Source organism: Coloeus monedula (genome assembly GCF_965178545.1).
Source record: "Coloeus monedula genome assembly, chromosome: 11".
NCBI lineage: Eukaryota > Metazoa > Chordata > Aves > Passeriformes > Corvidae > Coloeus > Coloeus monedula.
The window spans coordinates 4,120,555-4,133,590 of NC_138791.1; the positions used below are offsets into that span (position 1 = coordinate 4,120,555).

Below are 13,036 nucleotides of genomic sequence, written 5' to 3' on the forward strand. Positions count from 1 at the left end.
GTGCTCCCAGAAGCCAGGGAGTGCGGGTTCCATGACTAAGCTCTCCAAAGTCCCTGCAGTCCCCTCAAATGTGATGTGGTTCAGTCCTTAAATGCACTGAGCATTGTACTGGTTGTACCAAATCCCAGTACAGGTGACTAATGAGAAGAATGAGATTCAAAGCCTTGGGTATAAAAGGGTTCAGCAGTTTTAAAGAAAGGGAAACTGCAAAAAAGTAACATACTGATGTAAAAAAAAATAAGCAGAATGGAAAATAGTGCTTTGGAACTAGTATCTGTTCCCAACAAAATATTGGCCAAGAGAAGGTATCAGGAATACTCTTAAGGACACAAACTGTGCGTGATGCCAGTGCTGTTGGTAAAGCATTAAAACATGAATGCGACAGAGCACAGCCCTTTCCCTTCTACATGGAACATGACCTGCATTACTCCCTGACTAAAAAGTGACTGCTCTCTCTAACACCACATCCCACAATGAACCAACCACTGTCTGCTGCAGTGTCTGGTTTTGTCCATATCCAGCTCTACCTCTGTCCTCTGCCCGAGCTCCAGGGAGAGTTTGCCCTTTCACAAAAGGATACACTGGGCATCACACTGCAATATGGAGTCATCGGGGTGGTTTGGGTGCTGCATTGCGATGGCTTGGGGGAACTCGCTCAGCATCCTCTGCTGGAAGGCTTCCAGCCTCTCATAGTCGTGGCCCCGACACACATACTCTTTGTTCTGCAAGAAGGACAAGCATAAATTAGGGTCCTTAAAAATAAGTTAAATTCTATTGACTTTTATCTCATTTTAAATGTTACTTCAAAAGCAAAGATAAATGACAGTGGCAATATGCTAATGTGAGAGTAAAATGTGCATTTAACACAGGAGATGTATTTTATTGCTTCCTTTTTCTTCACAATGTATTTCATGAAGAACTGATGAATGAGGAGACTATTCCACTGATCTCTGAACAGCAAAATGCCTCTGATTCAGGCACACCCAACACTCAGTCTTTGTGGTACTTTCTTACCTGCTTTTCAGAAAAGGCACTATTTTTAATTGGATTATACTGAAACGTATCAACTAAAACTTAAGTCACCAGCTTGGCTGTTCTATGCTGGGAAAGCTGCTGTCAAATGTAATTTACACCAGATGGATAAAAGTCCTGAGCATCTCATAGAACAGAGGGAGATACATGTTTATCATTTTATCAGTTCTCCTTAGAAGTTGCAACAAACTGTTCACAAAAATCACTGCTTAATCACTGCTGTATTATCACAGCCATACAACCCAGCCCTGATCATGCTGAACAATACACGCTCAGGAACTCCCCTGTCTATAGTACAGTAATACAGAAAAGCTTTACCAAGAATTCTCAGTGGCCACTTAACAAATTCCCCTTCGGCCCTAAAAGCACTTTCCTCTTGATGAAGGAAATTTCATTTCTGCTAATAATGGAAAGCTGCATTTAGATATGACTCTTGAGGCATTAAACCATGTGTGCAGAGTTGTTGGATGCTTTTTGAGCAATCTCTAACTCTGAACAGCATGATACAAGACTTCTAAAGTCCTCAGTGTCATGATGATTGTATTCCAGTGTCTTAACCCTCACAAACCACAATTTTTATCAGTGTTAGTATCTCCTGGTGCAAGATCAATCAAGGCAGGCAAATTCTCTAATTCTGGTAGTTTAAACTCTCATACACGCAATAACTAGAACAACAGGAGGTTTTTCACCTCTATAAAACAATTAAAAAATCTAACAAACAAGAACAGCCCTTTATTTCTTGCATTTAGAAGCTGCAGTGTATTCAAGAATGTGCTTTTAATTGCTCTAGAAAAGGGATGTGGCCAAGCAGTTCTCGATCTTGTAGCAAAATCAAAGGGAAAGTAGCAAAACCAGATCATAAAACACAGTTAAGGAGTTCAGTTATCTTTGGCTTTGCATTTCAACTTTCTGGAAAGGATCTCACGTTCTCGCTGTGGCATGTGTCACTTTGTATGCATCAGTCACAGCAACCAATGGACTGGGAGAAGAATCACATGATGAATCTTGACAGTTCAGTCTGTAATGCTCAAACTTTGCAGCTACTATTAAATTTGGAGTGAGCCCATGTTTGAAGGTGAGTCTCTTTATGACATTGACTGCTTTCTCTGTTTTAGCTTTTGATTGCAGCAATCTAGAAAACTGTAAGCCTATAAATAAAGTTATTGTGATTTTAAAAATAATGCCCTGAAAACACCTCAAAGCTAAATTTAGTAAGACTTTCCAGACAGATGCCAACACAAGATCTCAAAACATGCCTTGTCATGCCTTACTTGAACTTCTGGTAGATGGAAGATATGGACAGTTTTAATTTAAATTTATTTATGTAGGAAGGCTAGAAATAGATGCAGAATTCACAGAAACATGAACAATGACTTTTCTAGACAAAGGGTCTTTAAAAATCAAAGATGTAGAAAGAAGTAGTTATTTTCTGTCTTAAGCTATACAGCAATAGAAAAATACATGAGAAAAGGGCTTGGAGTTACTTGATCACTTTAAATCACTCCCGTATCCATTTGAAGATTTTAAATCCATGTAAATCTTTTTCTTCTTTAGAATAGCTGCTTCCAATCTCTTTACAGTGTGATCCATGCTGATGTGACTGCTAATGGGCTTAGTCCGTGCTCCACAATGTGTATGCTGTATGGATCATTAGGCAGAGAAAGGAGGAGGATGACTTTTAATGAGATTGCTACATTAGTAATCTGCTATCAGAAGTACTGCTACCAAATATAATTGCAGAATTAACAAGGATTATAATTATGTACGCTCGTGTTCGCTGGTAATGTCTCCAGCCAAGGATCCATGTTGTTACAGCACTTTGCAAAGACTCAGGGCTGAGCATGGGAAGCTCAAGCAGTGTTGAACACATTGGCCATGGAGGATCCCAGGTAAAGTGAGGATCCACAAGACAAAAACATGTCACTGACAGTAGTTCAGATGTTAGGAACGCTCATGTGCCATGATGACTTTGTTGTCACTCACTTGCTGAAACATTTGTTGTTAGATATAAAAAAAGGAATTGTCAGTTTTCTCTGAAGATCTTCATGAAAGGGCAGCTCCTGGCTCACACTGTAGCACCTGTTCTTTCCTTGGATTCCTCTGCAGGGGTGTTCTACACACCTCTTCAGACTGCTGCATTCTAAATTCTATGAGGAGCAGCTGAGGGAGGAGGGGCTCAAACTGGAGAAAAGGAGGCTCAGGGGGACCTTCTGACCCTCTACGACGCCCTGACAGGAAGTGGTAGCCAGGTGGGGACTGGGCTCTGCTCCCAGGGAACAAGGGACAGGAGGAGAGGGAACAGCCTCAAGGTGCACCAGGGGACGTTCAGGTTGGACATCAGAAGAATTTCTTCATGGAAGAGGCTGTCAGGCATTGGAAGGGGCTGCCCAGGGGAGTGATGCAGTCACCATCCCTGGAGGTGTTCAAGATGTGGCACTTGGTGCCATGGTCTGGTTGACAAGGTGGTGATTGGTGAAAGGTTGGACTCTATGATCTTGGAGGTCTTCTCCAGCCTAAATGATTCTGTGATTCTCTGATTCTGGCACTGTTCACCTCCAAATAACATGAAGCCACCACCCTTTATCCACTGGTATTTCTTCTCCTTGGCTAATTTCAACTTGCCTTTATTACCCCTGCCTGTGTTTCCATTAAAAGCCTGTAATTAAACCCCAATGTTGAAATCCTTGTTAGAAAAAACAACAAACAACTTCATAATCAGAGGAAAGCTTTCAAAATGGTGTGGCTTTGTGTGGCTTCATCCTGTGTACCTCGATTGGTGCCACCTCTTGTCAAACCATTCCTTCAAAGAGAACACAAACCGTGCACCTCCAGTCCTTGAAAGCTTCCAGTTACCTTGTCCTGTCACATTCGGTGGCATCTGCCATCAATTTGCAGGCAGCTCTTGGAGCAGTTGTCAGATTATATTCCTTCCCTGCTCTAAACTAGCAACAAGACATTGTATAAACAAATACCCATTTAAAGTCTGATTCCTCATTAGGAAAAGAAGAAAATTTCACTTTTTAAATGGATTGGTATACCAGCAATGAGCTCCAAGTGAGGACACGGCCAAAGAAGCTGTTTGGCTTTTTGTTGAAGAGAGGAAATTTTCACTTGCACTTAGCATAAGAGTCATCAGGCTGGGATTAGAATTCTGTCAAGTGAGACTTTTTTTGAAGTGTGATAATTTGAGATGATGAAAATTAGTTGTAATGACCCAACATTGCTGCAATACAGCATTTTGCTTAATATAGAGGCAATTTGTGCTGCATCTGCAGATCACCAAAAATTCACAGCAGCATGAGTCAAATTTCTGATCTCTGTTCCCAAGAACATTCCCAGTGGACTGCATCCTTCAGTTCAGCCAGAAAACGGTTTTTATTTGTGTAGGCGTAAAAAAATATGCTGAATGCTAGACATCGAATCTCCAAAACAAAAATACAAAGCCTTAACAGCTTCTCTGAGCCTGGTCACTTTGTCACATTCTGTATAAGTTTGGCTTACCCGCAGGAAAAATGGGAATTTTCGACCATAAAAACCAACTCTGAAAAACTCCGGTTCTAAGCGCTGCTGTTCCATGATATTGTCATAATAGGTAGCTTCCATTTTCTGTGGAGGAAAGAGATAGCTGCTATCAGACCCTTAAAGCTGCACTTAAAACATTAACATCTCAAGACTCATTAAAATATCACATTACTCTTTTACCCCCACAATTTTTTATGAAAAGACCAAAATTATGTTAAAGATAAAAATTATTAATTAAACCAGTTGACGTGGTGGAACAGACTAGAATATCACCATACTCATTTTACATTTTGGGAGATGACATATGAATTTTTCCTGGTTTATCTTATTTTAAATTAAACAGGTCTTGCATGTAATTTTCTTTGCATTGCAGAATTAATAGCAAAGCTGAGATTAAGATCCATATTGCCTGGCTCACAGTGTCCTATTCTCTCCTACAGATCAAAATCCATACCACTGCCTGGAAAATTACATCTAATTGGGTTTGCCTTAATTGAGTTGAGGGGCATGAAAAAGGATAAAACAAAATTAAATCTTGTACAGCTCTCTGCACCAGAAGATTTAACATGGAAGAAAAAGGCAGTGGAAAAGAGGAAAAGGACTTTTCTCTAGTTCCAATAACTAGTTTTGTGGCTCAGTTGAAAGGCTCACACGAATTTTACCGTAGCAAGAAGACAGCTCTTGAAGGAGAAAAACCAGTTTGACGCCACTGCTTCCATGCAAAGAACCCTAACTTGCAATATTGCATCCTGGTTTGTGCTCAGTTCCCACACACATTAACTCCTTTTCTAGAAAGGAGAAGGGCCCAAAGTCATTGCAGGAAGCATCAAGGAATGTGGTGGTGATGTGAATGGCAGTGCACAGCCAAGCTGGTCATGTGCTCCCTTTGGAGCCACTTTGGAGAAAACAGGTTCTTCAGAAGTGCAGTTTATCAGACCTTGTTAGACAGGTGTCTTCAGATAAAAATAAACTGGACTTTTTAAAAAGATAATTTAAACCACTGTGTTTATCCATGCAGTATAAATCTCAAATTTGGATACATGTATGCTACCCCAGGGGACAGGTGGAGATGAACTATTTTCATATTCAGAAAGTTTTTAAATAACAACAGGATCTTCAGCTTTTTCTGATTAACACATGATGCTGCAAATGTGCCCTGATTTCATCATGTTTGGTTGTACCAGAGGACCAGATCCTTGTAAACTGATAAGAATGCCATAAACATTTGCCTTCTTCATTCTTTCTCTCTTGTTCATCTTATCTCACTGAGGCACAAGCTGTCCTTGATTCTTTTAGAATTAAAATGAAATATGTATTAAAAAAGATAGTATTTTATGCAAGAATATATGTAAATATGCAATAGCAAGCTCAGCTCCTGTGTGTGCGTGCTGTCTCCATATACTCACGGGATTTTACTGCTACCAGACTTCGGAATTATTTCAGTGAACCTACAAAGTCATCAATATGAATCAATGGCAAGGAGTCACTGTGACTGCATGGAGCTCTAAAAGGAATGTGGTTGTTTTCTAAATTCAGAATACACTGACAGGAGAGCAAAGTGCTCTGGGAATGATATAAGAGACTGCAAGAAGAGAAGGTGCTGCCACTTACCCGGATCCAGCTGAGGCTCTGGTAATCATAGAGACTCTCGTACTGGATGGCCAGTTCTCGGCACAGCGGGATGCCGAACTCCCAGCTCTGCGGGGCCAAAGCAAATCACACTCACAGCAAACACAATGCTACTACTGCCAGTTCAGCCGAGAGGAATATGGAAACTCAGTTCTGGGAATTCATTTGGTATGAAATGGCAGAGATTAGATGTGAAAATGCAATGCGATGAAACCATTTCCATTAAATAGCAGATCAGTTCCTTCTAAAAGATGGGAACAGAAGCATATGTTCCGTGGAAATTACACACACATACTGCTTGTTCTGACAGTTCATTTATGAGACTGCGAACTTATCTGGAGAAAGATAATAAAACTAACAATTTTTCTTCTTGCTAGACACCCCTTCAACCCACCCCCAACAGCTCCTTTGCTTCCTGCACTAGAACTCCTTGGAGTACAGAGTTAGGGCTTGGCTCCCCAGCAAAGCACTCCCCTTCCCAGGCTGTTCCTTCCCACTGAAAGCACAAACTCTCAGGCAGTGGGAACACTGCAACACACAGACAAAACATCCTCAGAACTGACCTGCATTACTGCAGTAAGTCAATATCCATATTCAAAAAGCCACACTCATTTCTTAAGCTCCCAATCCCACACAATAAATCTCTCCTAGCACGCCATACTCATCATCCGTGAGATCAGGAAGGAGAGACCCACTTGGGCACACCCACACAGAGAAAGACTCTCCTGTTACCTCAAGGGGCTTTTTAAAGAGCTTGTTTTTCACTGAAATCTCCTCTTCCATCACCTTTTACCTGCACAGACTGGAAGCCTTTTTGGGGAGTGGCTGTTTCTTACCATGCTTATGGTAAAGGATTTAGAACACCAAGGTCTCAGTTGAACCTTTACTGAGGATTAATTTTTATTACGCATTACTGGGCTAATTTGCCAGTTGTTTTACTTGGGACCCTGCTGTAGTGAAAACAAAATTAACGTGTGAGTTAGACTATCACCTTAAGTTTTAAGAATATTAATAGCAATATTGTAAATTACTGGTAAGTCATTAACAGCAATTATGTAAAATACTAGCTCTTAATATGGAAACAGTTTTTCTGGTTACATGTACCTTCACATAAAAAAGTGAATCTCTGGATTGATTTAATGTATGAGGTACTTTACAGTGTTTCCCTTTAGGCCCACATTTGTAGTGTCTGTTCTATCATCCTTACTGCAACTCTTTAGCTTCAGTTAATTACAAAAACTTCAGTAAAAACTTGCTAAATAAAAAATTGTATCAGAATTAATTTGGATATTCTAATAGTATTTGTAGTTTGGGAGAACGGGAGGCCTGAGATTTATTTAGATCAAAACAATAGATACAAAAGAAAGGAACTGAAAGACCAGTTTCTTGACCGCTCTGAATATTACTGAGGTATTTGTGATCTCAAATTAACAGGATTTTGCCATGGGTTGTCAAAGCCCATGACACACAAATGGATGCACTGAATTGGGATCAACAATAGTCAGTTAAGTGTTGGTATTTGCAAACTCAAACACCACTGCATTTTTTATAGGTTGCAGCATTCTTCACAGAGATACTATATACAGATTTTTCAGTCCTCAGCTGATCTATGTTCACTTGAAAGGATGGAAAAGAAAAGTCTCTTCTAAAAAATCTGGCCAGGAATAAATGGCTTTTTTTCCACAGAGGGTTTGAGCAGTCTTACTTCCAAATGGGATGCTGTGACTAAAGCCTACCTAACTCTCTAATCTGTGTTCTGGACAGAAGCAGAAAGCTCACTGGCTGTTTTCCCTCCAGGTGATCTGAGGGATGTAACCTTTTCATGCTCCTTTTCTGATGTCAATTAAATTAACAACATGTAACCACATCTGATTTCTCTTTATACCACCTCTTCTACATGTACCTTGATACCATTCCTGTCATCCTAACTCAGGCTCTTTCTTTGTTTCAGTTTCCACACCAAGAAATTCCACTGTGCTACCTGAGTATTCTGCGGATAGAAGTTGAGCTAGAGAAGTGAAGAAAAACAATACACAGGTAACTCTCTAAAGAGAAAGGGGTTTGTAGATACTTGAAAGGAAAAGGAATGAATGGATATTCAAGCCATTAGAGCTTCAGTTTTAAAATCTGTGATGTTAATGAGCAACATCTTCACAGTGTAGATATTTAATATGCAATTCCATGGGACATGCAAGCATCACTTCCCTCTTCAAATAACTTCCTTATGTCTCCACTGGTAATTTCCCTCATTAGTGCTTTCTGTTCTGCTGACCTCTGATGTGTTTGCATATTGTGTATTACTTGAAAGCCACATTCATAGGACATTTATTGCAGCTTTCTCCTATGGCACCAGCAACTCCCAGCTGACTGCACAGAAGGGGGCACAGGTAGACACAATCAACCCTTCTGAATGCCAGCCTTTATTTACTTACATCTCGATGTGCAGATTTCTTTTGGAAATTATTCCCATGAGGGTACACAAGAGAAATGATTTCGAGTATTGGATATGGAGCACATGATCAAAAATGAAGTGCTTTGGAAACACTGCTCTGGGTCTCTGTGCCCCCTTGGTTGGCACTAAGGAGAACAGACCCTGCAGTGCCATGGTGGGAGCTGGTCAGAATTGTCAGTTAATAAATTAAGCAGTGAACTGGACAGAAAAGGGTTGTGTAGTTTTTGAGCTATTGCTGTGCAGAAACATGATCAGTCAGGTTCAAACCGTTCCACTCACGGATGTCTTTTACTAGAAAACTTTTGAGTTTTAACAGACAAAATTGTAACTGCGGGTTAAAAATAACTTCATTTTAAGTTATGTACTTGCACACGCTGCCAGCTGAGCCATAAACCAATTCACAGCCTAGCAGAAATCAGCTGGAAGGGGCACATGACCAGTGAAGGCTAAAAGGGCTTTGGAACACCACGTTCTTTCCCAGCACAGGGCTGCTGCTGACGCTGCTGAGGGTGGGAGTCACTCAGTTCTGCACCCACTGCAGCACCCCAGGCCTGCCATGGGCTGTGCCACTGGCGTATCACAAGACACTCCTGTGGCCAGTTTTCCTCCCACTCCTGTGCTGAGAAAATTTTCCTATTAACAAATGCAGAATTTTTCCACCCTTTACACTCTGCCTTGACACCCTCACTTGGTGGAAGGGCCAGGAGCAGCCTGAGAAATGGAACTGGAAGGACAACAACAAACCCCACTCTGCAGGACCTGAGGAGGGACCATCTCAGGATGGTGCAGAAAGCAGCTGTCAGACACAAGTAGAGGGAAGCAGGTTTCTTCCATTCCCTGAGCTGCTCCCTGTCGCACAGCAAGAGTGCTGAAAAGGAGGATTTGGCTTCTCAGTATCTTTTACTTCCACAGTCTGAGTGGCACACACACTGCTTAAGTGGATTATTTAATCATTCAGCTACCATTTGTAATAAAGGAGGATTAAAACACAAATCAAGTAACTCCAAAAACATCCAGTGGGGAGAAAACCTCAAGAGGTTAACACTTTATATAATCTTTTAGGAGTTTTATAGCCTAATTACATCAGTCAATTTTTACTCTCCTTCACTGTGTATATGGATTCCCTGTTTTTGTCAAAAATAAATGCTCACTTATTTTCCATAGGGTCTCTGTCATCTTTGTCTACTCAGACAGTACAGTACTGCAATATTTGCACAAGCCAGTAATTTATTTTTAAGTGCAGTCTGAAAACCCCTGAAAATTTCTGAAATGAGAGAACCATATGCAGTGTTGTCACAAAAGAGCAACTCTGGCAGACACACAAAAAAAAGAATCTTAATCACTTCCTCATAAATGGACTATTTCTTCCTTCACACAGGAATCTGACTTTTCCAGGTTCTGTAGAGAATGTTTCTGCCATATGCAACTCCCTATTACCAGGACTAGGAAAGAATTATCTGCAGTGGCAGTCCCATATGAACCAACTCACATCACAGGCAAAATGAACCCCGAGGCACGCATACAGATGTTATCTCCCAAGAACATGAGCTGTAGGAATTTTCCTACAAAAGGGAAAAATTCGAAAATACTCTAACAGGTGACATCACTTTTAAGTTTCACCTCTGAAATGTTCCCAAAACACCATGACACAAGGGACTAAAACATCTAGCTCTGCAGTAATTGAAAAAAAAATATAATTAACTGTAGGAAACCCATACTCAATATATGAAATTGAAATGGATTGATTTTCTTCTTGTGCAGTGGATGGAACTGCACTTTAATTGAAAATCGCTTTAAAATAAGTGACACTGAAAGGACTTAAATCTTTTTCAATAAAGAGACCCTTATAGCACTGCCTGCTATTTCATTGTGTAGGTTAAGCACAAAACAAGTCCTCAAGTGAGTCATAGCACAGCAGTTTGCATAGATGGCTACCAAATGCAATCCCACCCCCCAAAAGCTGAGGAACCGGCATTCTACCATCAGCTGATCCAGTGCTTGGTTTAAAGGTTTAAAAATGTTTTGGTGTTTGTCCTGTTGGCCTCCCTAACTCGTTCCTAATGCCATACATAATGAAATACCTTTTCTCATCTGTTTTTTTGTCCAGAGAGCCAATTTGTCATGTTATAAACCCTTTTGATACAAATTTACTTCCAGACTACTACACTGAGATAATGGCTTGCAAGCCCTAAGTCAGTCAGGAAAAGGGAAGGAAGCTGCTGGAAGAGAGAAGAAGTTGGCATACCTTCCCTTTGTTGAAGTAATGGATAATCTTACGGCACAGACCTTCCTTACGTTGCCACTCTGACTGAGATGGGTAATGCAGGAACTCTCTCAGAGGTCTGTCCTCCCACTGGAGCAACTCACAGTACAAAAGCAAAGTGAATGCAGCCTCTGTAGGAAAGGCAGTTATGGAACACTGAATCAATGACAGCAAATCAACACAGCCAATACTGAAAGGTCACAGACCTGCTTCTGAAACAGTCTGTGATTTCTGATTTATGGTTTGAGAAAAAAACCTTGAGTCTTAGAAGACCATTAAATTATTCAATTACTTAAAATAGCAGCACATGATTTTTAGGTACAAATCTGTCAAGTTTCTTTTTACCAGCTACTTGATTTAAATTCACAGTCCCATGTTCAGATCTGTAACTAGATTTGGGGCATGGCTGTAAACAGAGCTTGGACAACACAGCATTAGAGTCCATACACGTTCCAGTGTTCCCTCAGGACTGCAATGCAAGGAAATATGACAAGTGATAATATAATGGTGGTTTTGCTAATCTTCCTCTAAATTTCATTCTGCTGTTGTGATTTTTTTTTTTATCCATCTTCTTCAAAGAACACTTTAATGTAAAATTTGGAGTGTAATGCAATAATCATATGGTCCTGCAGGCAAAACCAGACAGTATTTAACTTGAGGGAAGAAGCTGGGCCTCAGCTTCTTGCCTTCCCAACTGCCATAACTGATTCAGGCAAATTTTTTCCAAAAGAATGAACCAGATATTATATAACATTGGGAGAGTTAAAAAATGTCACAAGGATTTCAAGCAGACTGTGGGGAATGTCTCCCTCACCTGTGTAGTTCTCAGCCTGCAGGTGCATGTCACACAGCTTGTGGATATAGCGGATGTACATCTCCTCCTTGTTAATCTCAGATTTGTAGAAATTCTGTGAAAGAAAAACCAGAGTTGTTACTCTTGGGACTCTCCCTTCAAGCACTCAGTAGCATCTGTACATGTGCAAAGTTATTGAAAAGAGAACACATTCTTATTGGGAAAGAAAAGTAATAATTCTTTTCATATTCACACTGATCTAACCCACTCATTTTATCATGGCATGATTTTTTTTCAAAATGAAGGTAGTCAAAAGCTGAAAGAGGATGTGAGAGAAGGTTGTAGAACCTCTGTCACAGGGATACACAGAACTCAGCTGGACACAGCCCTGAGGAGCCTGACCTATCTGGCCCTGATTTCAGCAGCAAGTCAGACCAGAGCCTCCAGAGGATCCCCACAATCCTCATCCTTCTCTTCCAGTGCTCGGATTTGAAGCTACAGTTGCCTGACACAGATTCCTATCCCAGCCTTTCCCATCCCAGTTTCTACAACATTGCACAGTATCACAAAGAGATAAAGGAAACATCTTTACCATAAGGTTAACAGTGCAGCCGATTTTCTTGTTTTCTGTTTCATCTCCTTTCATACAGTCCCTAAGAAAGCAGAGCAATGTTGAAACAAACATCTGCAAAAACAGTCCTTTTAAAATAAATCTGAAGTTATCTTATCTTCCAGAGTTTCCCTGGATGACAAACAACAGATAATCATATACTTCATTTAATAAAGTTCCTCTAAGAAAACTTTCCATATTACGGCTTAAATGATGTGAGAACTGAGTGTCCCCTTACACATTTGCATCTGAGAACAAACACCTGAAATGACTGTTCCTTCATTTATTACAAGAACCTGAATAAAAATCAGACAACAGTGGTCAAAAATAATCTGAATGCAAGATCTACTATAAAAGTAAAAAACTCCTATTTATCCAGATGTAAACATTTAGTCCTAGTCAAAGGGTTGGCTTCCATAAATGCAGCTCTGCAGTGTGGTGTGGCACACTGAAAGGTACAACCTGAGGGATTTAGACTAGATTTCTAACTTTTGTATAGGTAAGTTAAATCACAAAATTTATCTTTAGTTTCTGGAATATTTTAGAAATCATTTCTATTCAAACAGTACAAAGGATTAAATTTTTAAAGCAGTGACACAGCAAACTTATCTTGAGAACTACTACAGCTACCAACTGGCAGCTGGACTCTAAGAGATGCCTGTGTATTTCCAAATTCCAGTGCCACATTCCAGTTCCCTGTTCTGTTCTGGGAATGACAAATCTGCTGCAGATTGA

The 13,036-nt window shown here is 40.3% G+C and overlaps 1 protein-coding gene across 1 annotated transcript in view; it reads right to left on the minus strand.

Moving 5' to 3' along the window:
* The window catches only part of DOCK3 (dedicator of cytokinesis 3), a 184,509-nt gene that overhangs the window by 21,696 nt on the left and 149,777 nt on the right, over positions 1-13,036 (minus strand). The window contains exons 36-41 of the mRNA XM_082288519.1: positions 12,284-12,344; positions 11,713-11,806; positions 10,881-11,029; positions 6,166-6,252; positions 4,534-4,638; positions 581-722 (exon numbers count right to left, since the gene is read on the minus strand). Coding sequence (XP_082144645.1) covers positions 581-722; positions 4,534-4,638; positions 6,166-6,252; positions 10,881-11,029; positions 11,713-11,806; positions 12,284-12,344 — 638 coding nt within the window. The remainder of the gene's footprint in view (positions 1-580; positions 723-4,533; positions 4,639-6,165; positions 6,253-10,880; positions 11,030-11,712; positions 11,807-12,283; positions 12,345-13,036) is intronic.